Source organism: Physeter macrocephalus, unplaced genomic scaffold (genome assembly GCF_002837175.3).
Source record: "Physeter macrocephalus isolate SW-GA unplaced genomic scaffold, ASM283717v5 random_319, whole genome shotgun sequence".
In the NCBI taxonomy this organism is placed as follows: domain Eukaryota; kingdom Metazoa; phylum Chordata; class Mammalia; order Artiodactyla; family Physeteridae; genus Physeter; species Physeter macrocephalus.
The window spans coordinates 27,667-54,979 of record NW_021145618.1 but is presented as its reverse complement, the minus strand read 5'-3'; the positions used below and the strand labels follow the sequence as shown (position 1 = coordinate 54,979).

General features: G+C 51.5%; 1 protein-coding gene across 4 annotated transcripts; it reads right to left on the bottom strand.

Moving 5' to 3' along the window:
- Positions 1 to 3,525: 3,525 nt before the first annotated feature.
- Positions 3,526 to 27,039, bottom strand: GLTP (glycolipid transfer protein). 4 transcript variants are annotated; one of them, XR_008616665.1, is made up of 6 exons: positions 26,778 to 27,039; positions 10,566 to 10,624; positions 9,441 to 9,574; positions 6,517 to 6,667; positions 4,517 to 4,689; positions 3,526 to 3,781 (listed from the first exon to the last, which is right to left on the bottom strand). XR_008616665.1 is itself a non-coding variant. In XM_055082886.1 (6 exons), exons 1-6 carry the CDS (start codon positions 26,878 to 26,880, stop codon positions 3,719 to 3,721), a joined length of 687 nt encoding a protein of 228 aa, XP_054938861.1. In that variant the 5' UTR covers positions 26,881 to 27,039; the 3' UTR covers positions 3,526 to 3,718. The 4 variants fall into 4 exon arrangements, 3 of the variants coding, with proteins under 3 accessions (XP_054938861.1, XP_007115659.1, XP_007115660.1); XM_055082886.1 differs by having other exon boundaries at positions 4,517 to 4,693; XM_007115597.4 differs by having other exon boundaries at positions 3,526 to 4,693.
- Positions 27,040 to 27,313: the final 274 nt, after the last annotated feature.

Genomic DNA, 27,313 nt, shown 5'->3' with positions numbered 1-27,313 from the left:
CCTCCTCAGAGGGGCTCTCCCTGCCCTCCCCCATCTAAATCTCTTCCCGTGGACCGTGAGCCCCTTGGAGGGTGCAGCCTTATCTGACTCGGGGCTCGCATATAGTAGGTGTTCAGCAAACAGGAGTTGAATGACTTGCCTTCCAGACCCTCCTCTCTGCGCTGGTGGAGAGCTGATGGTCATCATCATCATCATAGCTGCCCTTTATCAAGCACCCTCTAGGTGCCAGGCCCTGTGCCAAGTGCTTTGCACATGTGGTCCCATTAGATGTCACAAGGAGAAACCGAAGTGCCCACGTGTGGATGGAGTGTTGATTTCCCTGGAATTACGAACACAAACCGGGGACTGGATGCAGTGACAATCCACTGTAGATTGACACAGCTAGAAAGGAGCTTTGAACTGTCCAATCTCCTGACTTTATAGATGGGAAAACTGAGGCCCAGAGGGGAGAAGGCACTTGCTCAGAGTCACACAGCAGATTAGGGCAGAGAGAGGAATCCCAGCCATGTTGCACGACGTTTTCTGGGGTGTTCCTGTGGATGTGTTGCCGTGCACCCTGCCGTATCTTTCAAAACAAGAAGTGAACATGCTACGGTTTAACTGCGTTAGGGGTCGGGTGGCCCCTCAGGAGCCCCTGGCAGGCCATAGCATCATAATAAAAATATTAATAAATGCCAATTATTGAACATTTTCTGTGGCAGGCATTTTACACACATTATCTTATGTAATCCTGCAAGGTAGAGGCGTTCCTGTCCCATTTTAGAGATGCAGAAACTGAGGCTCAGAGGGGTGAATTGACTTCCCTGGATCACACAGCTACAAAGTTATAGAACCTGGACTTGAACCCAAAAATTGTGAGGTGATGATGGTGATCGTGCTAGTGGTAGTAGTAGCAGCAGCAGTAGTAGTAGTATTACTAGTAGTAGTAGCAGAATAGGACATACCTTTGACCCAGCGGCTGACATGAAGTCAGAATCCCAAAGCACCCACTTAAGAGGCTTCAAACTTTTCTAACAGTGTTCAAATAGGGCTCCTCACGTAGCCCTCGGAAACCACCCCGAACACGTTAGCGAGGCAAGGCACACACCTTGGGCTCGGGCTGCAGTTCGGGAGGTGCGGACAGGCGGGGACTCCCAGCTCTGTTGCAGCGGCGCGGTGCTAACAGCGCCACCTACCGGAACCCGTGGGACCTGCAGGAGGTCAGCGCGCAGGCGCAAGGGCGGTGGGGCGCGCAGCCCGAAGATGCACCGGCATGAACCAAAGGAACCCATCAACCAGCCAACTAAACCCAGGGAATGGAATCCTCCTCCGTTCTCCTATTAAGCTGCTGTAAATGATGATCACTGGGTCAACACTGAACGATTAGCAGCCAAGCGCCTGCCTGGGCAGTTTCATTGACTCTCAGTGAGCTAGGAACTGTTAGTATCCCCATTGTACGGGTGAGGAAACTGAGACTCAGAGAGGTGAAGCGATTTATCCAAGGTCACTCAGCTGATAAATAACAGAGCCAGGACTCCAACACTCGATACATTGCCATACGCCCTTCATCACATACCAAAAATATCCATGCAGTTTTATTTAACACTTACGAAGACAGCTTACTACGTTGCAGACACTTCTAATTGCTTTACAAACAGTAACTATTTTCCTTTTTTTTTTTTCTTTCTTTTTTTTTTTTGGCCATGCCACACAGCTTAACATCTTAGTTCCCGGACCAGGATTGAACCTGGGTCCTCGGCAGTGAGAGCTTAGAGTCCTAAACACTGGACCACCAGGAAATTCCCTACAAATAGTAACATTTAATTTAAGCCTCACAACCTGTGAGACGGGTGTTAGCAAGACCCCCGTGGTACAGAAAAGGAAACAGGCTTTTTTATGGAGAAGTGAGCTCCAGTTCCTTGTCTGTAATAGAGGTGTATTAAGACGGATTTGAACTATTGCTTATGAGGTTTAACTGAATGCAGCAACAAGTGAGTAAAGAGTCAGCCGTTGTCAAACTTTTGGGCTCGCTCAGGTTTCTGTGCACCATCATGTTAACCTGGGTCACATCCGGGGCTTCCCACAGTGGGCGTGTCCTGGCAGGATGTGTGCTGGAAGGCGGGCTCACTCTGTCCACTGGCACCGGAGTGGGCATGGCTGGGGAGAGATATGGAGTCAGATGTGAACTCCCAGTGCCCCCAGTCCTGGCAGGATCACCCTAGCCGAGTCCTCTTGAACCCCTGGGGTGTTCAGTTTCTTCATCTGATAAATGGTGCTCCTGGTGCCCACGTCAGGGCGCTTGTGAAATGATGCATATGAAGAACTTGTGCAGGGCCTGGTATACAGCTGGTGCTCAATGTGTTCCTTCCTCCCTGCCCCAGGCAGAACTCAGTCCCACTTTGACAAGGATGAAATGAGAAGGCATAGATGCACTGCTGGCTTTGTCTCTGGGGTCAAAACCCCAAAGGGCTCCTGGGGCCAGGCAGGTACCAGGACTGAAGGAGGCTCTCCTGGGAATATTCTGACCTTCCACAAAGAAACTGCCTTCCCGGTCTCACTGTATTATGTTGAAAACACGAAGAAAAGCTCTTTTTTAAAAGGAATACACAGAATTTTACAATTTTGTTGGCAGAATTTTATATCCAAAGGGAAAAATCCTAAAAAGTAGTTAGAGTTTAGAAAGATCAGTGGCATTCCTACTATCAGCAACCTTAGAAAATATAATAAAATCAGAGACAGCAAAAAGCTTAGTTCAGGCGTCCAACCCTTGGCCACATCAGAGGGAGCCTTCCGAACTGGATATCCAACTGACTGTGCACAAGACCCTTGAAGGCGTTCCATAATTTTCAGGGTCAAATTCAAATCCCTCAGTGGCATGATGTCTCATATACACACAGCCTGCTCTGGGTCAAGCCACCAGGACATTGCCTATGATTTGCAGTGTCCCCTCCTTCTCCTCCTCTACCGGGATCCTCCCAACCCCAACCCTTCCATCGAGGTTCAGCGTCATCCCAGGATGTGCACCCCCCACCTGTAGCCCCAGGCTCCCTCTGGGCACTGACCACTCTATATCATCACTGGTGATTTACTGGTCCATCTTGCCCACTAGACTATCAGTTCTGTAGGAGCAGGAATGAAGTAAAATATTTCCTTCTACATTTAACCCTAGTAACAGAAAAAGCATCAGCCCACGATAAAGCTCAAATAACCAATGGTCACAGGGTTGGGGAGGCAACAGGGATTGGTGGGGACTGAGGCAAAATGGAAACTATATCCACCCACTCCCCCCATCCAGCCAAGGGGGCAGTCATCTCTCAGCTCCTGACGGGCAGTCTGATTTTTCAAAAGAAGCTAGAAATCAAGATTTTTCTGTGACATGTCCCCAGTTTCTCAATGTGGCAACCAGTTCTATTTTTTTCAACCAGAAATAGGACCTGGAGGCCAGAAAACAGGTCGTAGGCTTATCCCCAGTTGTAACCTCTGATCCAGAAAGAACGGAAAAAAAAAAAAAAAAAAAAAGAATCAAGAACCAAAACAGCACACCAATGTGATTCCAAAATAGAGATTTATTTATTAAGGATTATTTAGTTTCCACATAAAAATCACCAATTGTTCCTCACTGGGTTTTTAACACATATCAGTTCTTTGGGGATTGCTCTGTTCGCCCCAACACTTTCAAAAATACAGCTCTTTTTAGCGCCAGGAAGGACAGTTAAGGCAGCAAGGCGTGTTCTTGGGTTCATCCTCTCCCCCTTGAAAGAATACACATGGTAGGTAGTTTCTTAGGTTGGAAAAGCTGTCCCTGAAGAAGATAATTATGGAGAAGAATGCAAATACAGTCATCTATGGTCAATTATTTGTGCCTGATAGCTTTAAAATAACCCTCCCCTTGGTCATCAAAGGCTTGCTGGTTGGTTTCAGCTATAAAAACACTGTCTAGCAAAAGACAGTAAGAAAGAGCAGGCTCTAATGACAGTGCTGTGAGGTTGGGCTGTGCCAACCACTGAGAACACACGCCAGTTTGCTTTTAAAAAAATCCCACAATAGGGGCCCTGTATAATTTCAGATCAAACCCCCTCGTGGTCCTTAAAATACACCAAACATCATTCAGCCAGATCCTCAGAAGGACACATGCCTATTTTTAAAGTGAGGAGTCTGACACCAGTTCCCCCAGAGTCACGCTCCGCATGGGGTGGTGGTGGGAAACCAAAAAAACCCTAGGACTTGATTTATTAGAAACATTAACCAGTTTTTATCACACTGAAATGAAGCCATAAAGTCAGTCTGTGCTGTCATGAAATTCGGAAGTGAGATCGTTATTTATTGCTCCAGGAGGATAGACCCCAAAAGTGACTTTTAAAAGAGCAGGGCCGGTCCCCTGCAGACCCTGGTCCATCTCTGGGCTGCTCTGGGGGGCGCCTCAGGCTGGGGGTGGCTGGCCGGCTGGATTCACAGTGATTCGGGTTTGCCTGTTCCTGCGGGGGGCTGTGGTCAGGGGCATGCGGCCTGGGGTGCCCGCTGAGGGTCTGGCCTACACCTTGTAGTTGAGCTCGGCGTTCATCTTGGTGTACATCTCGTAGATGACGTCGATGGTGGCCGTGTAGTTGACCAGGAAGAGGCGGATCTTCTCCAGGCATTCCTCTTCCGTCACGGTCTGGCCCTTGGAGAGTGCTTTGAGGAGGTCGGACTTATAGGGGGCCGCGTACAGTGCTGCCTTGAGACGGGTGAGAGGGGGGTGCGCCGTGTTAGCGGAGAGGGAGACCCTGAGCCACCGGGCCAGGCCCATCGGGATTCTGGGAGGGGACTCCCCAGAGGTCCGTGCTGGGCAGGGGTCTGTGCTATTCGTGGTGCTGGATGGGAAAGGCCAAGGGGGATGTGTGTCCCCTTCTACCCCGGTGAGAGACAGCAGGAAGCTTTGGGGACAGACAGACCTGGGTTCAAATTCCAGCTTGTGCCGCCGACTAGCGGTGAGCCTTGAGCAAGTTACTTAGCCTCTGAGCCTCAGTTTCCTTATCTGTAAAATGGGGATAATAATGACACCCACCCAATCGGGCTGCCTTTGTGAGGATTAAGGAGGTCATGCAAAGTGCTCAGCACAGCACCAGGCACACAGCAGGTGCTCGGCGTGGATGAGCCTCTTCCCACGGGGCTCCCCGCCCTGGAGAAAGTGAACAGCTTCCTCCTGAGACCCCACCTTTCTGAGCCGGGGAGAGGACGGCTGATCTGTGCTGTTCCTCTTTTGTCCTTCAGGGGGTGATACTTCCCTAAATTTCAGGGCTTCCCTGACAACTTGAAAAGTCCAGAGAACCGGACATACACAGAATTTCAGCGCCAGAAGGAAAAGGATGCAACCGGATAAAAAGCTTAGGCTACAAGCCTTTTGAGAAGGTGAGGAAATTACAAATAATAACGTTATCATTAGGAATCAAAATAGAAATAGCTCCAACTTGCTTAGTGTAAACCACATGCCAAGCACTTTATACAGAGTAACACGCTGACTCTTCACAATGAGACTGTGAGGCAGGGCCTATTTTACACCCATCTGCAAGATGAGGATACTGAGGCTCAGGAGGTAGAATCCCAGCTGCCCATTTCTCTTACTGTGTGACCTCTAGCGAGATCCTAAACGTCTCTGGGCGTCAGTTTCCTCATCTGTGAAATGGAGGCAAGGACAGTACCTTTCGGTGCATTTGTGAGGATCACCCTCCACCGGCAGCCCGCCAGGCCAGGCATCCAGGACGCATGGTTATCACTGAGGTGGTGGTCGTGAGGCCTTCACGGGGGAGGGGGGGGGCAACGCTCTGCCGGGGGTGGTGGGGGACAGGGCTCTTGCGGTGCCCTCACCCAGGATGAGCACTGTCCCCAGCCCTGCCAGGGCAGATGGCCCAGATGTGGCCCTATTTCCTGCCTGGATCCAGCAGATTCCCGACGCCGCCTACCCTCGACCTGTGCCACGTGGGACAGAGACCAGCCCTCAGATGCCGGTTCTCACGGGAGTGCGGAAAAGCGGATGGTGGGAGCTTCAGGAGGAAGGGCAGCCACGACAGTGTACAGGGCACCCCGAGGGCTCTCCACACGTCCCCAGTGGACCTCTCCCAAGGCCGGGCTGCTGCTGAAGGCCTGTGGTCATCATCACCCCAACACAAGTCACCAAGAGCCTCGTGGGCCAATGTTCTTTAAGCAGACGCCCCCGTGGGCACAGGGGCCCTTCCTCCCCTCCCCACCCCAGTGCGAGGGCCCCAGCTGAATCCAAGGGGCCAGTGAGGCCAGCCCCCCATCAGCCTGATGGCCTCAGTCTCTGCCCTGCTTCCTCCCACGGCCTCCCAATCAGGCCCCTCATCAGAACCACCACGGAGCATCTAGGAAAAGGCCCGCCACGCGGCAGGGGTCCCTCGGAGCACCAGCCTCGACCCAGATGGACAGGGGAGCCCTTCCTGAGCCGGGGCGGGAGGGGGGCGGGGCCCGCAGCTACAGGGCGCGGGGCAGAGGGCGGGCCCCGCGAGCAGGTGGTCCTTCCGGGCCTGCGGAGCGGCTCACCTGGAAGATCTTCTGCACGATCCAGCCGTGGTACTTCTTGAGGGCCATCTCGTAGGCCTTGGTGGCGTTGACGCGGACGAGGCTGGGGTGGTTTTCATCGCGCTCGCCGTCGCAGATGCTCTGGAGGAACACCTGGATGAAGCGCAGGCCTCTGCAGCCGGAAGGGAGACGGCGCTTCAGGGCCCTGCACGCCCCCGTCGGCACCACCCACTAGCGCCGCACGCGGAGACCCGGATGTGCTCTGTATTAACCTCCTACGGTGAGCCGGGGGCATGGACACCCCAAAGGGGGTGATGATTCCTCTGCTGTCATGTGTCTACAAACAGCCTCCGTGTAACGTGACTCCCCGGCTCACGTCACATGTCCCAAGTACCTCATCTATACCAGGCCTGGGGCCAGTCCCTGTTGGGCTGTAAGGTCTGTGAGGGCAGGGTCCGGGCCTGTCTAGCCCATTTCCATGGCCACATGGCCATCAGTTCTTGAGGAATGAAGCCAGCCAGTGCAGGGCTGAAGCTACAGCTCTGGTCCTCAAAGGGCTCAGGGACCATAGACCAGGGACATGCTGAGAACACAGGCGAGTTTGACCCTGTGGGTTCCCCACCTCCACCACTGCCTGAGTCACGGTCTGCATCCTCCAATGGCCACCTGAGCCCTTCCTCTGGGGTAGGGTGATGACTCAAGAGCCAGAAGAAGGGTGTGGGTCACGGCAGGGTGACCAAGTCGAAAATCAGATCAGTACTAGCCCTTTAATCCACATCATTTCATCTGCTCCCCTCAGCCCCGTGAGAATAAGTCTAGCATGATCTGCCCACTTCACAGAAGGGAACACAGAGGTCCCCGAAAAGCTCAATCAAAGGCCGGGATGTGAACCCAGCCTGTCTCACTCCCCAGCTGGGGTCCTCTGCTCCCTCCCTGCAGGGTGGTAGGATTCAGGCTGGGGGGTTCTTAGGGGCAAGAGTTCTGGGCCCGAGGACTAAAGGAATAAAAGTTAAGCTTTATCACCTATGAGGTGAAGGGAAATCCTCCATGCTTGGATCACAACCCTCAACCACTGGGGATCAGCCTGGGGTGTGGAAGCGAGCTCAGGGTCCAGTCCCAGCCCTGCCCTGGCTGACCACGTCTCCTGAGCCCCTGCCTCTCCCAGCCCAAATGATCCCCCTCTAACCAGCAGCTGGGACGATTCCTTCTCAAGCCCCATCTTACCCTGTTGCCAATGGGCTTCATGCCCCTCAGTGGCTCCCTAGCACCCCTGAGGAGGCTGGAACTCATCCTTGTCCAATCCCGTCTCATCTTTCCCTGCTCCTGCCTTGCATCCCGGGCCCTGGCTAGACCAGATCTTCCTGGAGGGGCAGATATGCTGTGCCTCTCCTGCCCTCCCAAGGCCTCTGCAAGGCCTCTTCCTCTTGGAACCCTCCTGCTCAGTCTTGGAGACCCTGCTTGGCGATCCTCCTCCGGGAAGCCCTCCCTGATTTCTCTCTGCTCCAGGGTCTGATACCCAGCTGTCAGGATCTGCCCACCAGCCTGACCCCTTGCCCAGGCTGTGATACCCTAAGAGGGGCCACGCCTCTCCAAGCATCATCCCATGCACCCGGCACCATGCACAGCACACAGCAGGTGCTTATTATGTGCTCGATTTGTTGACATCCACCGGCATGTGCTCTCCCAGTCACCTGGCTCTGCCCACGTCTGATCTGGACACAAACAATCTAACTGATCTGAACGTCACTCTCTGGCTTGCTCTTCCTGAGAAACCTATGGAACCTGCCAATGGATAGACCCAGGGGCGCTCCTTATTCCAGGTCTGTGAGTCTCTTGTTGACAGACATGAGTAGGTAGCTCAGTGGGGGCGAGTCATAAAATAGGCCGTAAGGTTGTTAATTATAGCCCACTTACCCCCTGATGCCCACACAGGCCACACCCTCCAGGGAGCAGATTCTTCTGTTCTGTTTCACTAAAGAAGTGCATGGGGGTGGGGGTGGGGCAGCTTCAGGGCATGGAGAGAGAGACAGGGGAAGAGCATCTTTCCTGGCTCCTGACTCCAGGCCCCAGAGAAAGGGCAACATTGGGAACATCCGTGGGGCAGAGAATGGGTCCCTGGCTTCACAGCTGTTGCCAGGGACTGGGGAGTTTGCACAGCTAAAGGAGAATTCTGGAGCTGGTAGAGAGCAGCGTGATCTCAGCAAGCAAGCTGCCTGGACTTTCTGAGCCTCAATGGCTTCATCTGTAAGATGGAACAATTATATGCGGCTCCAAATATGTGCTATGAGGACAATATGTATCACGGTTACAAGCACTGTCAACTCTGGGGTAAGACTGTCTGAGTTCATATCCCATATCGGGGTACCCTGCCCCCAGGCCACAGGACGAATTTGTGCAAATTAGAGTTCTTTGTCCTCAAGATGCTGTATTTCTGTCAAGAAGCTGTCATAATATACAAATCTACCATGTGTGTGAATGTGACCGGGCCTAGATGGAACATCTTTGTGCAGTGTACAACCTGCACAACTGTGCTCAGTCCCAGCACTGCCCCTGTGCCCTGGGCATGTGATTTGGCCTCCAGAAGCCCCAGCGGCCTCCTCTGGGAGATGGGAATAACCACACCTAACTCACAGCACATGAAATGCGATTGGGTGTCTAAACAGCTTAGCACAACGGCCAGAGTACCCGCCGGCTTGCTATGCCTCTGGTGGGGCTGGAACAAGCAAGGAAGCGTCATCATCAGGCTGGCCTTGGCCACCAGGGTGCTTTTTCTCTGTCACTAACTAGCTTTACACAAGAAGAGCGCCTATGTGAAAGACAGGAAGTGCCCGTCCTGCCCCATCAGGCAGACACCGTGGGGCAGTGGCGGGGTTGGCCGTCCCTCCTCTGCAGAGCAGGCCTCCGGGCCCACCAGCCACACACACCCAGCCACCTGAGCCCATCACCTCTTCAGCCACATCAGCGCCAGCGTGGCCCCCACTTTGGGCCACTCTGCTCCATACATTTCCTTCTCCACCTCCAGGATGTTCTGCAGGGTCCGGAACTTGGCCGGGTCGGTGTCATACACAGCTTTGATTTTCTGAAACGGAGCACACAGGGTTTCCCCCTTAGGAAGGCTGCCCCCATAGATGGCTGCCCGCGTGCTGGGTGGAGGAGAACCCCGCCAGAGCCTCGCTCTCCTGCCCCCCAGCGCCAGGACCTGCAGTGGGGCTTGTCAGCGGGGCTTGTCATAACAATAACCATGACTGTTCGCATTTACAGGACTTGCGAAGTACTTTATGGGCACAGCCTCATGTGATCCTCACGGCAACCCTGATGCTCCTGTCATAATTCCAATTTGCAGATGAGGAAACTGAGGCTCACAGAGGGGAAATGACGTGCTCAAGGTCACATAGCTGGTGCAGGTGCGAGCGGGTTCCAGCACTGGCCAGGCCCCAGAGTCCATGTTTCTCCAACCACTACTGACAGCACCTCAAACCCCAAGCATCTGAAGTTTCGCTTTTGTGGACAAATGGAAATAGGTACTTAGGATTCTGAGACGTCCAGGAAGAAGGCTCCCGAGTTGGAGCCAGGCAGTTTGGCTGTGAATTCCACCTCTGCCACTTCCGTGCTATGAGCCCCTCAACGGCTCTGAGCCTCAGCTTCCTCGTCTGTAAAATGGGGATGATGACACAGAACCAGGCTCAGAGTGGATCCTCACGGGGGGAGGGTCAGTGGCTAGGGGATGCCATCGGGAACTCTCAGGACTGGGGAAGGGAAGGGCAGGGTCAGTGCACCTGTGGACCTTGGAGTTTATTTTTTGTTTGGTAGAGTGAATACAAGAACCAGTAGGTTCCTTCTCAGGTCAACCCTCCAGACTGTGGTCCTAGTTTGGCTATGACTGCATGGCATGACTGCAAAGAGGACCAAGAACCTGGAGCCCCAAGTCAGAGAAGCTGAGGCCCAGGCCCATTTCCACATCTTCCTGTTCCTCGGCCTGGGGAACTTGCGGCAGGGAGCAGGGCACTGGTGACGGGGTGGGATTATAGAGTCCTGATCTGGGTACCGGGGCTGCAGGGCCAAGTACGTACTGTGATGTTGCCACTTATATCCACCTTGATGGGAGTAAACACTGGGGAGCCGAGGCAATCTGGGGACAAAATAAGAAGAGAGATTTAGATTTCCAACGAGGGTGATATTCAGGACCTCCATGGGCAATGGGGACAGGAGGGGAGGTCGCTTGGTGTGTTTAAGGAAAGGCAGAGCTGGTTTTTTGTTTGTTTGTTTGTTTTTTGCAGTACGCGGGCCTCTCACTGTTGTGGCCTCTCCCGTTGCGGAGCACAGGCTCCGGACGCACAGGCTCAGCGGCCATGGCTCACGGGCCCAGCCGCTCCGTGGCATGTGGGATCCTCCCGGACCGGGGCACGAACCCGTGTCCCCTGCATCGGCAGGCGGACTCTCAACCATTGAGCCACCAGGGAAGCCCAGAGCTGTTTGTTAAGTGTTAAAATGGTTCATGGGCAATTTGGAGTGCTGGGCTCTGAGTGAGACCAGTTTCTTACTGCAGGACTTGTCAGAGCCTTTAAAATACACCTGGACTAGGACTTCCCTGGTGGTCCAGTGGTTAAGACTCCACACTCCCAGTGCAGGGGGCCCAGGTTTGATCCCTGGTCGGGGAACTAGATCCCGCATGCTGCAACTAAGAACCCACATGCCACAACTAAAAGAGGCCGCATGCCGCAACTAAGACATGGCACAGCCAAATAAATAAATAAATACTAAAAAAAAAATACAACTGGACTATCTAGGGGGAAAACCATTTTGTCCACAGCACCCTCTCTTCCTAAGACAAAATGTTCTATATTTGCACCGTCTAACGTGGGCCACATGTGGCTATTGAGCACTCGAAATGTGGCGAGTGTGATCGAGGAACTGAATTTGTAATTTGATTTAACTTTCATTCATTTAAATTTAAATAGCCACATGTGACCAGTGGCTACCAAATTGGACAGCACAGTGTAGAGTATCTTGCAAAACTAATACTCTAAGAAACCATCTTGGCTGACAGGGCGGAGGCCACTAATGAACCAGCCGGCCAGGAAGCAGCTCGAGGAATCTTACGAGCTGGAAGAAGAGCTAGTTCACCAGCTTCTTCTTTTTTTTTTTTTTTTTATTGGAGTATAGCTGCTTTACAATGTTGTGTTAGTTTCTACTGTACAGCAAAGTGAATCAGCTATCAGCTATACGTATACACATATCCCCTCTTTTTCGGATTTCCTTCCCATTTAGGTCCCCACAGAGCACTGAGTAGAGTTCCCTGTGCTATACAGGAGGTTCTCATTAGTTATCTATTTTATACATAGTACCCATAGTGTATATATGTCAATTCTAATCTCCCAATTCATCCTACCCGCCTCATTCACCAGCTTCTAAGGAGGAAGTGAGCTGGCGATCCAGAGGCCCCACCGTTCTGAGACTCTGCAAAAGAGCCCAGCAGAACCCACCAGGAGTGGGACTCTGGTCACTTAACAGAGCTCGATGAACTGGGGCTCCATACCCGCTCTGCACACGCTGGTAGTGTGGGCTTGGTCATGTCCCTTCTGCTCTCTGAGCCTCAGCTTTCCCATCTAGCAGATGGGCCAACAGAACCGATCAGAGCTGCTGTGAGGATGATGTGAAACAACCCACTTCCAAGACACATATTTTGTTCAACTCTGGAATCGGAATGTTCTTAATTGGAGGCGTTTTTCCTGTCTTGGTGGTTCATAAAACAACAGAGCATTTTAAAATAGGTGGCACCTCTGAGTTGATGAAATGTGGACCTAGAAACTGGCAGTGCCTGGAACTCCATGGGAAATGTGAGCTGACTGTGGATTGTCTCTCCTCCTTTCCCTCCTCTGTGATCCCCCAGCAGGCTGTCACAGGGACCAGAGACAGCCCACGGGTCAGAGCTCCTTGCTAAGGGCTGGGCACAGAGGAAACACATGGGGAAGGGCCGGTTCTCTTCTGAGCAGACTCAACAAGGACTTCACCTCAGAGCCTGAAGACAGCTGTGCTTCCCCAACACCTCTCACTGTCCTCGATACAGAGCCCAGGGGGCAAAGATGCCCAAGCAGGCCACAAGTGGGTACCAAACCCACGGCGGGGAAACACCAGCGCCAGCTTCCCCTTGTCCGCTGGCCAGGCTGGGGCCTCGGTGCGCGTGCCAACTGACCGCATAGGGGCGGAGGACTGGGGGAGGGACACCTGTGGGCTGAATTCCACCCAAGGTGACCCAGCACACCTGGCCAGCCATCTGGAACATTCTAATCGTAGCTGTTACAAAAAAGGTGCACTGGGGAAAGAGCATTGGATGTTATAAATGAAATACCCCAAAACCCAATGGAAAGAAGGTTGGGTAGATATCCAGACACCCTGGGTTTGAATCCAGTTGAGCAAGTCTCCTGTGCCTCAGTTTCCTCACATGTCAAATGGGGCAGCAGTGGTACTTATCTCATAGGGTTGACGTGGGGATTAAAGTGCACGCCCTGAACGCATTTAGCAGAGTGGCCAGCACAGGAAGCCTCAGTACATGAACTGTGACCATCTTTATGACTTTGTAGCATGACCAGGGCCAGGCTCCACGGTCCAGCAAATGTCACGCAGGCTCGGAAGGCACCAGGTCCTTCAGGACCTCCGCTGAGTGGGAACACTGGGCCTGTGCCCCCTGCCACCTCTACTCTCCTACTTCCCAACTGAGGCCCTCATGGGGCCCGGGGTGGCTGCCTTGCCCTGCTGCAGGCTCCCGGGCACAGAATCCTCGGGCCGAGAGGTGAGCCCACTACTCTCAGCTACCGGCCTCTCTCTCACGCCTGTGGGAGCACATCTCCCTCCACGGGGCTACGCTGGACCTCCCCCGGGGTGGCCACAGGAGCTGCTCCGAGGTGCTGGGTGGGGGGATGCAGGCTGCCCGTCCCACCTGATCCTGGGTGCTCTGGACTCCCAGGTGGACCTGCCAAGGGCATTAATGAGGTAATGATTCCACCCACCCTTTCATCTTCCCTGATGTAGCGCTGACCTCATCCTGCAAGGCCAACCTGGGAGGCTGTGCAATTTGCTAGCCCTGCAACGTGTTCTCTCCCGGGACATTTACCACGGACTCCCCCAAAGGACAACGCATTCCAGACTTAACATAAGAATGCAGGGAATTCCTGGCGGTCCAGTGGTTAGGACTCAGCGCTTTCCCTGCTCAGGGTAAGGGTTCAATCCCTGGTCGGGGAACAAAGATCCCGCATGCCGAGTGGTGTGGCCAAAAACCAAATAAATAAAAAGAAACTTCCTTTAAAAAAAAATAATAATAATGCAAGACAGCCAGGACTCTCCACCACTGGAGACTCTTCCCCTCTTGACTGTGCAACCAAGGGTCACCAATTCCGAGCCTCACAGGAGCCGGGCAGGTGCCACGGATGGGCAGCATAGGGACTGGCGAAACCCTTCCAAAGGGGGGGCTTCCCTGGTGGCGCAGTGGTTAAGAATCCGCCTGCCAATGCAGGGGACACGGGTTTGATCCCTGGCCTGGGAAGATCCCAGATGCCGCAGAGCAGCTAAGTCCGTGCACCACAACTACTGAGGCTGCACTCTAGAGCCCTCGAGCCACAACTGCTGAGCCCACGCGCCACAACTACTAAAGCCAGCGCGCCTAGAGCCCGTGCTGCGCAACAAGAGAAGCCACCACAATGAGAAGCCCGCGCATGGCAACGAAGAGTAGCCCCCGCTCGACGCAACTAGAGAAAGCCCGCACGCAGCAACGAAGACCTAGCACAGCCAAAAAAAAAAAAAAAAAAAAAAACACCCTTCCTAAGGGATGGCCAATGGCTTCACCGCCACATCTTTCAAAATGTATGCTGTCCAAAGACATGAGGTGGATTGATGGATGGATGGAGAGGTGGATAGACAGGTATGGTCAGGTATTAATGGTAGAATCTAGGTGGCAGATTCATGAATATTCACCGTAAAATGCTTTCAATTTTGCTGTACGTTTTACTTTTTAATTTATTTATTTATTTAATGGATATACTATTTTATTAACATTTAAATTTCACCAAGAGTTCGCTAGCCATTTGTTCAGATTTTTAAAGACAAAATGGGCAAACAGCTTTAAGGCTGCGATGTATTTAACACTGCACCATACAATCACCAACTAGACAATCGAAGGGGTATGACTATACCCTTAGGAGCACCAAGTATAGGAACAAGCCCTGGAATTGGAAGACAAACCTGCCCCGCCATTCAGGACTGAACAGAGGTCTTTGGTTGCTGACAGAATCTCCCCTTGACTTCGGACTTGAGACAAACCGAGGGAGTCTGTCAGTATACACAAACCACTGCCTTCACTAACAGGATGGACTAGCCAGAGCCAATTCAGATTGTGGGGGCCAGTCTGAAGTGAGCAGGGTTGGCTGGAGCCTGGAAATGTCGCAGCTAAAAGCCAGCATCGGCAGATGACAGCAGCCATCTCCTAAAAATCGCTGATTTCTACACAAGTTCCTAAGATGCTTTTCCCAAACAGGGTTGCTGTATGTTTTAAATTTTTCATATATAAAGTTGGAAAAGAATGTCAGACTTGGGACTTCCCTGGTGGTCCAGCAGTTAAGATTCTGTGCTTCCACTGCAGGGGCACGGGTTCGATCCCTGGTGGGGGAACTAAGACCCTACATGCCGTGTGGCACAGCCAAAAAAAAAAACAAAAAACAAAAGAACAAGAATGTCAGACACTTTTTTCTGCTCATAAAAGTCATACTTCTTCTTTCCACTTTTTCTCCAAGCCCACTGCACTGCTACCATGATTGTGGTTCCACATGTAACTCTGTTTTCCACCCATCCCTGCCATGGACTTGAGCTCAGAGAGGGCAGAGACCAGGGAGCCTCAGTCCGCCTCTGTGCCCCCAGCACCTGGCACGGAGCTGGACCCCAGCATGAATGAGGGGGCAGATCATAGGAAACGTGAATCTAGAGGCACATTTCCTGCCAGGTTCTTTTTCTAGCCACTTTCTTATAGTGAAGATTGACCCAATGCACCGGGTCTAAGGACCCACGCGACTAACACGGCAGAGGCTATGGGAAGGGGCTTTGGCCTCAGTTTCCCCGCCTGGAAAGGGACCACCCCCGTAGAGTTGCTGTGATGGGGCAGGCGCCATATGTGCCAAGTGAGGGCCCTGAGCCTGGCTGTGATTTGATTCCCACCACGCGCTGATGTTCGAGTAAAGCCATCCCACGTTGGAGATGCGGAACCATGGCTTGGTGACAGACCATCATCAACCACGCGTGGGTGGCTTCCTAGCTTTTCCCAGCGACTCAGGTCACTGGGCATGCATTTTAGACATGCACAGAATGTTATTCAGCTTCCCTGGCTCTAGAAACGGCTCTTGTGTGGTTCTGAGTGCCCGCCCCACCCCGCGATGGCGGGGAGAAAGGCTTTTTGTTTCGCCTTCTCCCAACAGCGTGTCACTCGGGTCATGAGGCTGCCGTGGTTGGCAGGAGCCGGGCCCCAAGGCAGCTGTTCTTGTGCGTCGTGGCTACCGTGCGGGGACAGAGCTTCTGCTCTACTGCAGAGTAGGACGTGGGGCCTGGATGGACTTCTGGAGCCAATTGTAGAGCAGAAGAGAGAGGAGAGTCGAGGGCTGGGAGATGGACCCCGGCAGAGGGGGGTGGTGAGGCCGCCAGACCCCAGAGTCCACTTCCCCGCTGCGTGGGGCCAGGGCGAGGGGGCGATTGCCGGCAGGAACGGCATCACTGTGTACACGTAGATGGGCACACAGGAGTCGGGCTGGCAGCATCTGGGGGCCGCCTGTGACCAGGGGAGGGGCACGGTTGTGCTCCAGAGCCCCGGTCCTGGGTTCGGCTCTGAGCTCTGGTGTCTGGACCAGTGCCTGAACCACTCTGGGCTCAGGCCCCTCCCTTTCCAGAGCCCTGAAGTGCTGGGCAAACAGGGGGCGCTCCAGGTAAGCTGAAGCCAGCTTCAACACGCCTCATGGAAGCCTCTGGGTTTATGTTTGCTTTGGCGCAGCCCGAGGCCGCCAGGCCCAGAAGAGCCAAGTGACTGGCCCAGGGTCACACAGCGAGAGTCAGGCATGCAGACACAATTAGCCAAGGCTGGTGCCACCACTCCTTCTAGCCTTTCTTTCTAGGACATTTCTATCTGTGTGTGTGAACTCAACAAAAGCGAAAGGACTCTGACGGGAAAACCCTGAAATGATTTTCACCCCCAAGCACACCGTGGCCTAAGCCTTGAAACTCAAACTGGCCGCTGCTGTGGATATGATGCGACATGCTTCTGGAGGGTTATCCAGCTTTACCTTTCCTACAGAATGCAGCCCTGCCTCAAAATTATTACCTTTCTTGTTTTACCTGTTTTGCAGTTAACCCCAACTTGTTTTTCATTGTTGTCAGCCAACAGGCTCTTTAGAATGACACCCAGAACCTGCCAGAAGGGAAGGGCAGGGGGTGGGGGGGCCCTCGGGTGCTTTTCTCATTCATCAAAGGAAGTTGTCTCACAAACAAAAGAAAAATCAGGTACAATGTCACCATCTCACTTCATGGAACCAACTCTAATGGGCACGGATTCCAAACACAGTCAAGACTTGGCTACCTGGAACATGTTGGCAAATGGCCCCTTCTGTTTAGAAGACTTTTCTAAGCATGCTACTCAACCCAAAAGGCATAAGGAAAAGACCAATAAGTCTGATTACAAAACCCAGAAACCTTCTATATGGGATGGGGTTGGGGTGGGGGGAAATCCCATCACCAATCTAAGCCAAAAAGCAAACTGATTGGGGGAGGGGATGACCTGTGTAACAAATATCATAGACCAAAGACTATCATCCCTAATATGTAAAGAGCTCAAACAAATCAATAAGAAAAAAACAACCACCTTATGGAAAAATGGACAATTAAAAGAAGAAAGGAAAAGACATTTAATCTCAATAATGAAAAGAAAATAAATCAGTGAAATATTTTCCATCTACCAAATTTTATGAATGTACCAACTTTCACATTCAGCCATTCTGGATGGAATTTCTCAAAATGTAACTCAAACATCCCTGCTTTTGTACAGCAAGCCATTTGCAGTTTTCTAAACAGGACCATCATCAAAAACAGGAATTATGATAAAGGTGTGACCCAGTGACGTCACAGGCCCCCTCAACTCTTCTCTAAATGGCTCTACATGGTATGTTTTCAGGGATTTAGGACAGCTTTGTGTGGTTTTTAAAAAAACTCCTCTTGTTTTCTCTGCAGTGCTTTGATTCTGCTAGATACTTGGAAAACAAATAGCCAACTCTGTCATCATTGCCTGCAAAATAAGAGGAAACAGGCACCAAGCAAGCATTCTGTGCATGACCTCTGTGATAGTTCTGCCCGGGTCTCTGTCATCGTTGAGATGGTTGAGATTGCCCAGACAGCAGAATTCCCCGTAAGCCAGCAGTCACCATATGCCACACAGAATCACATTCACTTCCTCTTTTTCTGGCCTCAACGTAGTTGGAAAGCACCTGCCATGATGCTCTGAGCAAGCCCCCAGCACATATTTGGAAATTTCCATCCAAGCTGCCCCTCAAAGCCTGCCTCTTCAGATAACCGTATCTTCCAACAGGTGATGCTCCCAACATTAGTCAAGAAGGTGACAGAATCGCCCCCGCCCTGGCCCCGCCCTCTCATTTCATCTCAGGAATAATTTTCCTTCAAGAACAAAAAGCATTCCATTTTTAAGACACACAGCTTCACTTTCAGCCTGTGTGATTCAGTGTGGGAATACCAGACCCAACCCATAAATACTTATTTGAAAAAGGAAGAAGAGGGTACCTGTGTCATGACTCTAGGAGCCTGGTTTGGGGAGGTTCTATTTCAAATTGAATGTTTTTTTTTCAATAGCTGGATAATAAGGTTTTGTTGTTAAACACATGGGCCAGGTTAACTTTACAGATCCTGGGTTACAAGGATCATAATGGGAGGCACTCAAATTACAGCTGATGGAGATGAATCATTTATTAATCCACGGGTAAGTGGTGTTGTGTGCGTGCGTGCGTGTGCGTGCGTGCGTGTGTGTGTGTGTGGAGATGGCTCAGTCTGCAAAAAGGCCTATTTTGAAGCATAAGAGCCCTGAGAATGCCCACCTTCCTAAAACTAGTTCCCATTCTAAATTCTACTATCCTAATATCTAAGAGAAAAGAATGTTTACAAAATGATGCTTTTAAAAATCACCCCCATGACATGCCAATTCTCTTTATCCAAAATTGACCCCTTTGGCAAAAACCAGCCTTCAATTGGGCATGCAGATGGGAAAATGATTTCTCTTACTTGCTGTGTGGCCTGGGAGAATTTAGTTAAACTCTCTGAGCCGCAGTTTCCACATTTGTAAAATGAGGCTAATAACAGGCCTCACCTCATAGTTTCTGGCTAAATTTTTAAAAAAGTATTCTTTATGATTATGATTATAATAACTATTATTATACATTATAATCATGATTCTTTAGAGAAGAAATCCAGAAAAGAGTGATTCCAATGATTAAGAAATCAAAAGAGAAAGAGAGGAAGGGAGGGAGGAGAGAGAGGTAGGGAAAGAAGGTGTTATCAGTTGATTGATATGGGTAAAATTAACAGGAGCCCTTCAGTTATAAAATAAGGACCATGTATTCCTGACCATTAATGTCTGAGATCTCAGAAGGGAGTGGAGAAAGGAACTCGGGGGAACAGCAGTGCAGAAAAGGAATCATTTCTGAGCCAGGGGAAGTGTGAGCTGACTGCGGAACTGCAGGGGCAGAAAGCAGAGGTTTTATAGGACCCTGGAGAGGGCTGATCCGTTGTAATGACATTTTTTAAAAAAATTTATTCATTTATTTAATTTTTGGCTGCACTGGGTCTTCGCTGCTGCATGCAGGCTTTCTCTAGTTGCAGTGAGCGGGGGCTACTCTTTGTTGCAGGGTGCAGGCTTCTCATTGTGGTGGCTTCTCTTGTTGCAGAGCACAGGCTCTAGGCGCATGGGCTTCAGTAGTTGTGGCTCACGGGCTCTAGAGCACAGGCTCAGTAGTTGTGGTGCACGGGCTTCACTGCTCTGCGGCATGTGGGATCTTCCCAGACCAGGGCTCGAACCCATGTCCCCTGCATTGGCAGGCGGATTCTTAACCACTGTGCCACCAGGGAAGCCCCTGTTGTAATGACTTTTAAAAGCTCAGATACAGTTAACACTGTAACAATTTAAAAAAACAAACAAACAAACCCTGTTACAAGTAACTCTGTAAGAATGTAACACAAGGAGTTAACATCCATCCAGGCCATTTTAAAACTGAAACAATGCAACCTACATTTCCATTCTAATAAGCTCATTGAAATAAGCACACTGCCAGATGGGAACTTACTTCCTATCATTTCCCCTCACTGACAAACAGCTCAAAACGGCCCTTTCTACTTTGGAAGACTTGTGGCAGGGCTGGCCCCCTATAAAGCCCTTACTAGCTGTGTGACCTGGTCAAATCCCTTCACCGCTCTGAACCTTGGTCTCCTCTTCTGTAAAATGGCACCAATTCCTCCTAATTCATAAGGTCATGATAAGGACTGGAAATGAGATATCGGCTAGTTCGATGCTTGGCACATGGGAGTCACTCAAAACAGGGGTTATGCTAGCTATTATGGGGTCATGCACTATATTTTACAAAGCCCTTTGTCACGCATTCTTTCCATTCCCTTTCAAGTCCCATGTTGGCTGGGCACCTATGCTCCGCCAGGCACATTGCTGGGGCCTGGGAGGCGATTCACAATGGGGCACTGTTCCTCCAAGAAGCCCTATGCGACAGACACTCCACAGATGAGGAATGAAACGGGGGCTGGATGAGCTAGCAGGTGACAGAGTGGACGTTCGGGTCTTTTCCCTCTTTCTTCTCCATCCTCTTCCCTCCAGCAGCAGAGGCCAGACCTCAGTCCCTGACCTCAGGGCTGGACTTTTCTGAACCCAGAGGATCAAGAGGATTTCATCCTTATCACTGGGGGAACAGAGCAGGTGGGCACCATTTGTCCATGCTCTGCACTGGCCTTTGGATGTTATAAGTGAGAATTGCTTCAGTAGCCAGGCAGCTCAGCTGGCCCCAAGCCCTGGCAGCTGGTCACCAAGAGCCAGAGGCAGCTTCTTTTTGCAAGAACCTTGTTTCCCAAGGGCTGTGTGGCAAGAAGTGCAGATTCTAAAGGTCTGAGGATGTCTGTCCCACCTGTGCAAAAAGATGGAGTGATTCTAGGCATTGGGTGCCAACATCATCTGGGGGAGGCCGCCTCCATCGGCCCTCCTGGGAGGCCCAGCTTCCCCCTTGTACAGATGGGGCTGCAGGCTCAGAGAGGGGAAGCACTAGGGCATGGACACACAGCTGGGGCACCATGGAACCAGCACTCAAGCTCAGGCTGGCTGCGTGATGCCAATATCCATCTATCTAGAGACTTCGGTTCATGGACTTCAGTGGATAATAGACCCAGGTTCAAAACAACTTCTTCCCTCTAAGCCTCCAAAGCAGCCAGCTCATGGGCTGTTACACAGATGGACGGGATAAGACAATAGGGTCAGCGGCAGCCCTCTATACAGGTGTTACTTGGCTCTAACTTAGGCCAGGTGAGTTCATGAGTATGTCTCACCAGCAGGCAGTAGGTACTCCTCAAGGCTAATGAATCCTCACTCACTACTTGTAAACACACTTCCAATGGATGAGAGGAGTCTGCAGGCCGGTTCAAAATTGCAAAACCCGTTGCTGAAAGTGACTTATCCACCGCCCTCCGCAAAGTACATTGTTTCTTCCTCCTAGAAGCAGTCTACTTGCGGTTGCTACAGCATCCAGCTCTCAACACTCAACCAAAATGATAACTAACCTGGACGAGGGTTAATACAGTTTCTTGTTTCTCTTTCTTGGGATATTCTATACAAAACCAAAAATAAACATATATTTGTATCAACTTAAAAAACAAAAACCAAAAAAATTGTGGTCCCAAGTCCTGAAAGGTGCTTGTTGCAATGATAGGAACAACTTCTTAGAGGCCAAGGGGTGTGGGTGGGGCTGGTCCCCAGGCAGTTAACTCAATGTCCCAATTAAAGGAAAAACTGAGCTGTCTGGGGCCTCCCCACTGGATGACTTCCATGCCCCAGCTATCAAGTCTGCATTCAAATAGGCAAGAGATATGGTCCCAGCTTGGCAAGATGATTATGAGGCGTGCAGCTCCAAGGAAACCTGCATAGCTGGTCTGGGGCTCCCAGCGTCTTGGATAAGCCACAGTGGAGCCAGCAGAGCTCCTGGACTTCGATGGCCAAACAGGCTGGCTCCACTGACCAGACAGGAAGCCAGGAAAGCAGGCAGGCACAACAGCAAAAGCACTGCATAAGGAGTCCAGAGGCCTGAGTTCTAGTCTGGCTCTGTGGTCAATTGCTGGCTGTGTGACCTTGGGCAAGTCACCTAACCTTTCTGGCCTTGGTTTCTTTGGCTGTAAAACAAGATAATTCTGTGCCTCTGGGCCTGCCATTCCCCCGCCCCACCCCCACCCAAAATAGAGCTAGCATTGAAACAAAGTGATGCAAAACCACTCTTTCTGGGGCTACTCTAGGACTGTTTCGTGAGTGTCAGATATCTGTAAGGCTCAATTCTATGGACATCCATTTAATTAAGCTAAGAAGCCTGAAGGAAGTAAAATCACCCCTGCAATCTGGATCTCAAGAACCAAGAGGTAGAAATCATTACTTTCAGCTCCTGCATCTTTGGTTGCTCCCTAAACAGTGAGAGCAAACAGGTGTCACCTCATGCATCAATTCTAATGGACCTCGGAGTGGCCGAGGCTGTGTTAAGACTTAAAGGGGAAAAAAACAGTATCATGATTGATTATTAACGTCTGCCATGGGTACAGGATATGAGTTATGTATCTTAATTTGATTCTATATTTTAACTTAGAAAGAGAGAAGAAAAGCAAAACACTTTTAGAAGAACCCAGAAAAATGGGAATGGAACCAAAAGCATTCACTCGACAAACATCACTAGCTCACCAAGTGCACTGAAATAACTCAAAGTGTCAGAATGGGGTAGATTCCATGGGAGTCAGGAAAGATTTTCCAGATGAGGTGACCCCTAAGCTGATTCCTTAAGGATAAGTGGAATCCAGCCAGGTGAGAGGAAGGTGGTGGGCCAGAGAGGAGTGGTACCCCAGCCAGAGAAACTGACACAGGTAAAGTGCCAGAGGCAGATGATGACATGGTACCCTCTGTGGGGCTGCAAGCCATTGCGAAAGGCTACAGCACAGATATCAAGGCGGGGTAACAGGGAGCCACTGAGGCTTCTAGGCAGGAAGTGACAAGACTAAATGATTAAGCCTCTCCCTCCCCCTCCCTCCACCCCCCCATCCTCCAATTGCAAATGCTCTAGAACAGCTGCATAATTGACCATAAAAGATGAGAGAGCAGGGCCTCACAGAAGTCAGCTGCAAACTGATCAGTCAGAGGTGAGATCCAATTACTGGGTCAAGGTAGAGAAAGAAGATGGACAAAGGGCTGACCTCTAAGTGGACACAGCAAAACCTATACAGCTCGGGAGACTCAGGCTGGAGATATGGAAGAGTTAGCCCAGGATGCAGATGTTCTGAGCTACATCTGACCTGCAGCCCAAAGAATCAGCATTCATCAAGCCCAACCAATTCTGTCCCAAACCACCACTGATGATGGTTTAAGAAATGGGGTTGTGCTAACAGGTTAAAAGCCTTCACACCCTTCGACCCAGCAATTTCCCTTCTAAAAATTAGAAATAACCAAAGAAGTATGCAAAGAAATATATACAAGAATGTTCACTGTAGCACAGTTTACTAGAGCAAAAAAAAAAAAAAAAAAGGAAGCAATGTAAATGTCCAGCAGCAGGGGATCGGTTAAATAAATTATGGCCACATTCAAACAACGAAGTTCTAGGGAGCTATGAAAAACGCTGATTGATGGGTAAAGGTGGTTATGCTATATTGTTGGGTGTAAAAAAGCAGCTTATATATTTCCCCTTAAACATAGATAAAGATATAAATGGGTCTGGAATGAAAATACTCTGAAATGTCAGCATTGATTCTCTCTTTTTTTTTTATTCTCTCTTAAATAACAATAACAACAAACTCTGCCTCAAAACGTTGTGAGAGGATTAAGTGAATTAATCTACATAGAATGCTTAGCACACAGTAAATGCTCAATAAATGGCAGGGAGATTTTTAATTTATCATTTCTTCTTGCTCAATTTTCCTTTGAGAAACAGATCTTCCTTGCAGAATTAAAATACTTTTTGAAAACACAGCTTTCAGCCCTCTGCCCTATTTATATCGAGAGCGGTAGCTCTCAACCAAGGGTAACTTGGTCTTCCTGCAGATATTTTTGGTTGTTACAACTTGGGGAGATGGGGTGCTACTGGCATCTGGTAGAGAGAGGCCAGAGATGCCACTAAACGTCTTACAAAGCACAGGACAGACCCCCACCCCAAAGAATGGCCCAGCCCCAAATGTCAGCAGTGTCACGGTGGAGAAACCCTGATTTGGAGGAAACTGGCACCGAATGCCTTTCAGACTTCTTGTGTCCATAATCCCAGGCCTGCTCCATTCCAGAAACACGCCACCCAGATCATCCAGGGGACCAGACGTTCCCAAGACCTAGACAAAGCCCGTGTGTCAGAGCTGACGGCGGATCTCCATCGACTCCTGAGTGCCAGAGAAAAGCCACTGGTGGGAGCATCCTCCTAAAGCTTAAATCCTCAGGAGGAACTCTCCCCCAAGAAGAGCCTAATGCTTCAAAATGGATCATCACGTTTTTTTTAATAGTGCTAAGAATTATCCTCTGTGGGCCAACCCACTGAGGCCTCTGTATAAATGGTGCTTCTGTCAACGGATGTTGACAGCCCACAGCACCCGGCTCGCAGCAAAGACAAGGGTCTTTTGAGATCAGGGAAAGGAGGAGGGGGTGCTCTCCAGCAGGGGCAGCAGATCACCGCCAGCTCCAGCTGCCACCACCCCGCTTTCCTCTAAAACCGGCACGATAATCGCATCAAATGAAGGAGCCCCCAGAGGCAGAACTGATGGGCAACCTTGCTGAAGATGAGGGAGGAAAGGGCCACAGAGCTTAACTCGGGGTTTCTCCACCTTGAGATCCAGCTAACATTTGGGGCTGGATCAGTTCTTTGTGGTGAGGGCTGTGTGTGCACTGGAGGAAGTTTTGCAGCATCCCTGGCTTCTACCCACTAGGTGCCAGTAGCATCTCCCCGTGCTCCTCACCACCCCGCCACCCCCAGGTTGTGACAACCAAAAATGTCTCTAGATATTGTCAGATGTCCCCTGAGGAGGCGAAACCGCCCTCAGTTGAGAACGACTAGCTTAAACAGATTCTGAATCCTTGTTCAGGGCAAATGCTCATAGAACCAAGGAGGGGGGAAAAACCTGTCACAAAAATCAGCAACTCCTCAATGCTCAAACCAGATAGCTCCCCAGCTCCTGCCTGGAGAGCCAGTGTTATCTCAACACTGAGATACAGAAAATAAGAATGTTTTATACATTTAACAAGTTCTGACTGAGCACCTACTGTGTGCCAGGCACTGTTCTGGGTACCAGGGATGTAACAGTGGACGTAAAAGAGCCAGGTCTGAGAATCGTACAAACCAGCCAATGGCACTCACTCAAATGCTACTCATTAATCAATCATCCACTCTATGAAGGAACCAGAACTGAATCCAGGAACTTGTATAACAACCACACACCTCTCCCTGCCAACAGCTAAGATCTATTTGGCACTTAAGGCCTCAGAACATTACACACACCACCTCATTTACTCTTCGCCGCTAGCCTAGGAGATCAGCACGCCCATTTCACAGATGGGGATGCTGAGGCTCAAGAGGTGGAGGAGGAGAGCGGGCACACGACTCCACGTACTCACAACCACCCCAGAGCCCACGGCACTTCAGGGACTACTGCCCACCGTGAGCCCTGGTCCCCCACTAGGGGGGAAAGGGAGTGACTGCCCCAGGTGCCACTTCTCTTCAGTCCAAGTCAGTGTCAAGGTTCTGTCGGTTTGCGGGTTTCAGCTAGACTCTGCCCTCTGGACTGGTCTCTTCCTGCAAGGCCACCAAATGAAACAGCAGGGCGGGGCGCTGGGCAAGCCCACACAGAAGAGGAAAAAGCAGAGCTCAGGTTGCACCCTTTACTCAGGACCAGCAAAGCAAAGGCCAGGGGCCGATGGTACTGTCTTCTGTTTCCCATTTTCCATCCAGGGTGTGGGCTGCGCTGACGGATGCGAGAAAGGAAGGTCTGCAACCGGCTCAGTGCTCCTATGACCTCCCAGGGCATGACATATGGAGGAGGGGTCTTTTCCTTTTGGACCCCATCCCAAGCACTCCATGTCTGATGTCGCCCCACATAACAGCCCCCCTGTCCTGACCCCTGTTCTAAATGGAGGGAAAGCTTTAGGTGGTTCTCCCTAGGAAAGGGCCCCAGAGTTTTGCGACTCCGTTTCCAAAAGGCCCCTCCTCACCCTGCCAGGCTTCCTGCCCTTGGAGTGGGGGTGGTGGGTGGTGTCTCTGATCTGGAATGAGGGAATTCTAAGGAAAGAAGTGTTCACAAGGTCCCATGAGGGAGCGGCTGGGAGAATTTACAGAAAAGAGGGGGTTTATGAAATGGGGGGGATTCATTCTAAGGGGAGGGAGTTGAGAGCCACTCTGAAAGGGAAGAGAATGAGGGAATTCTAAGGAAAGAAGTGTTCACAAGGTCCCATGAGGGAGCGGCTGGGAGAATTTACAGAAAAGAGGGGGTTTATGAAATGGGGGGGGATTCATTCTAAGGGGAGGGAGTTGAGAGCCACTCTGAAAGGGAAGAGGGGGATGATAGGGTGAGAGATGTTTTCGGGGAGATGGAGGATTGGGGATTTGGAAGAGTAGGGGTGTTTGTGGGGAGATGGACGACTGGGGTGCACAAGGGGGTGGAGAACTGCGAGCATCTGAAGGACAGGTTGGCATGTGAGGTGTCTGGGGAGACAGAGGGTTGGGAGCGTCCGAGGGAGATGGAGGATTTGGGGATGTCTGGGAAGAGATGAAGGATGTGACATGTTCGGGGGAAAGAGGATTTGGGAGCGGGCCGGGATAGGGAAAATTTGGGGTGCTTGGAGAAAAAGGGGATCTCGGGTGCGTGGGGAATTTGGATTTGCGGTGTCTAGTGGAGGGATGGTTGGGGGATGCTCGGCAGAAGGAGGATGCGGGTGCGCTCTGGGTCAGGGCTGCGGGCCAGCTCCCCTCTTCACCCCGGCTCACCGAAGAAGGGTGGCAGGTGGGACACCGCCTCCAGGAAGGGCCCCGTCTCGATCTGCTTGTCCGCGGGCAGCGGCTTCAGCAGGTGCTCCGCCAGCAGCGCCATTTCGGGGTCGAGGCCCTTGGTGATGCCCCAGCCGGCGCCGCGGGCGTCCACGCCGACCCCCGGGCCGCCGCCGTCAGCTCCGGGGCCGTCACTGCCGCCCGCCGCAGGCTCAAGGGACGCCAGCGTCGCCACTTCCGCCCGCGCCGCGCCCGCGTAGACGCGCACTCAGCGCCTCCCGCAGGCAGAGCGCCTAAGCTGCCGGACGCTCCGCCCCGCCCGTCCGCCCGTCCGCCCGCGCCCAATCCTCGCCCACGGCCGCGGACCTCCGCTTCACCATTGGCCGAGGGGCGGGGCTAGCCCGCCAGGCGCGAAACGGCGCCGACTCGTGGATCCAGGAACGCCCAGGTGAGCCGCTCCCAGGTGACCCGTCCTCAGGTGTGTTACCTGCCGCCCCCGGCGTGGCACCCCCAACCAGGCGGTCACAACTCACAAC

Coding starts and splice junctions, on each gene's coding strand:
- GLTP (XM_055082886.1), bottom strand. CDS start 26,880: ATGGCGCTGCTGGCGGAGCACCTGCTGAAGCCGCTGCCCGCGGACAAG. Junction 10,625..26,777: donor CCACCTGCCACCCTTCTTCG/GTGAGCCGGGGT, acceptor TTTTGTCCCCAG/ATTGCCTCGGCTCCCCAGTG. Junction 6,668..9,440: donor GCGCTGATGTGGCTGAAGAG/GTGATGGGCTCA, acceptor TTCCGGCTGCAG/AGGCCTGCGCTTCATCCAGG.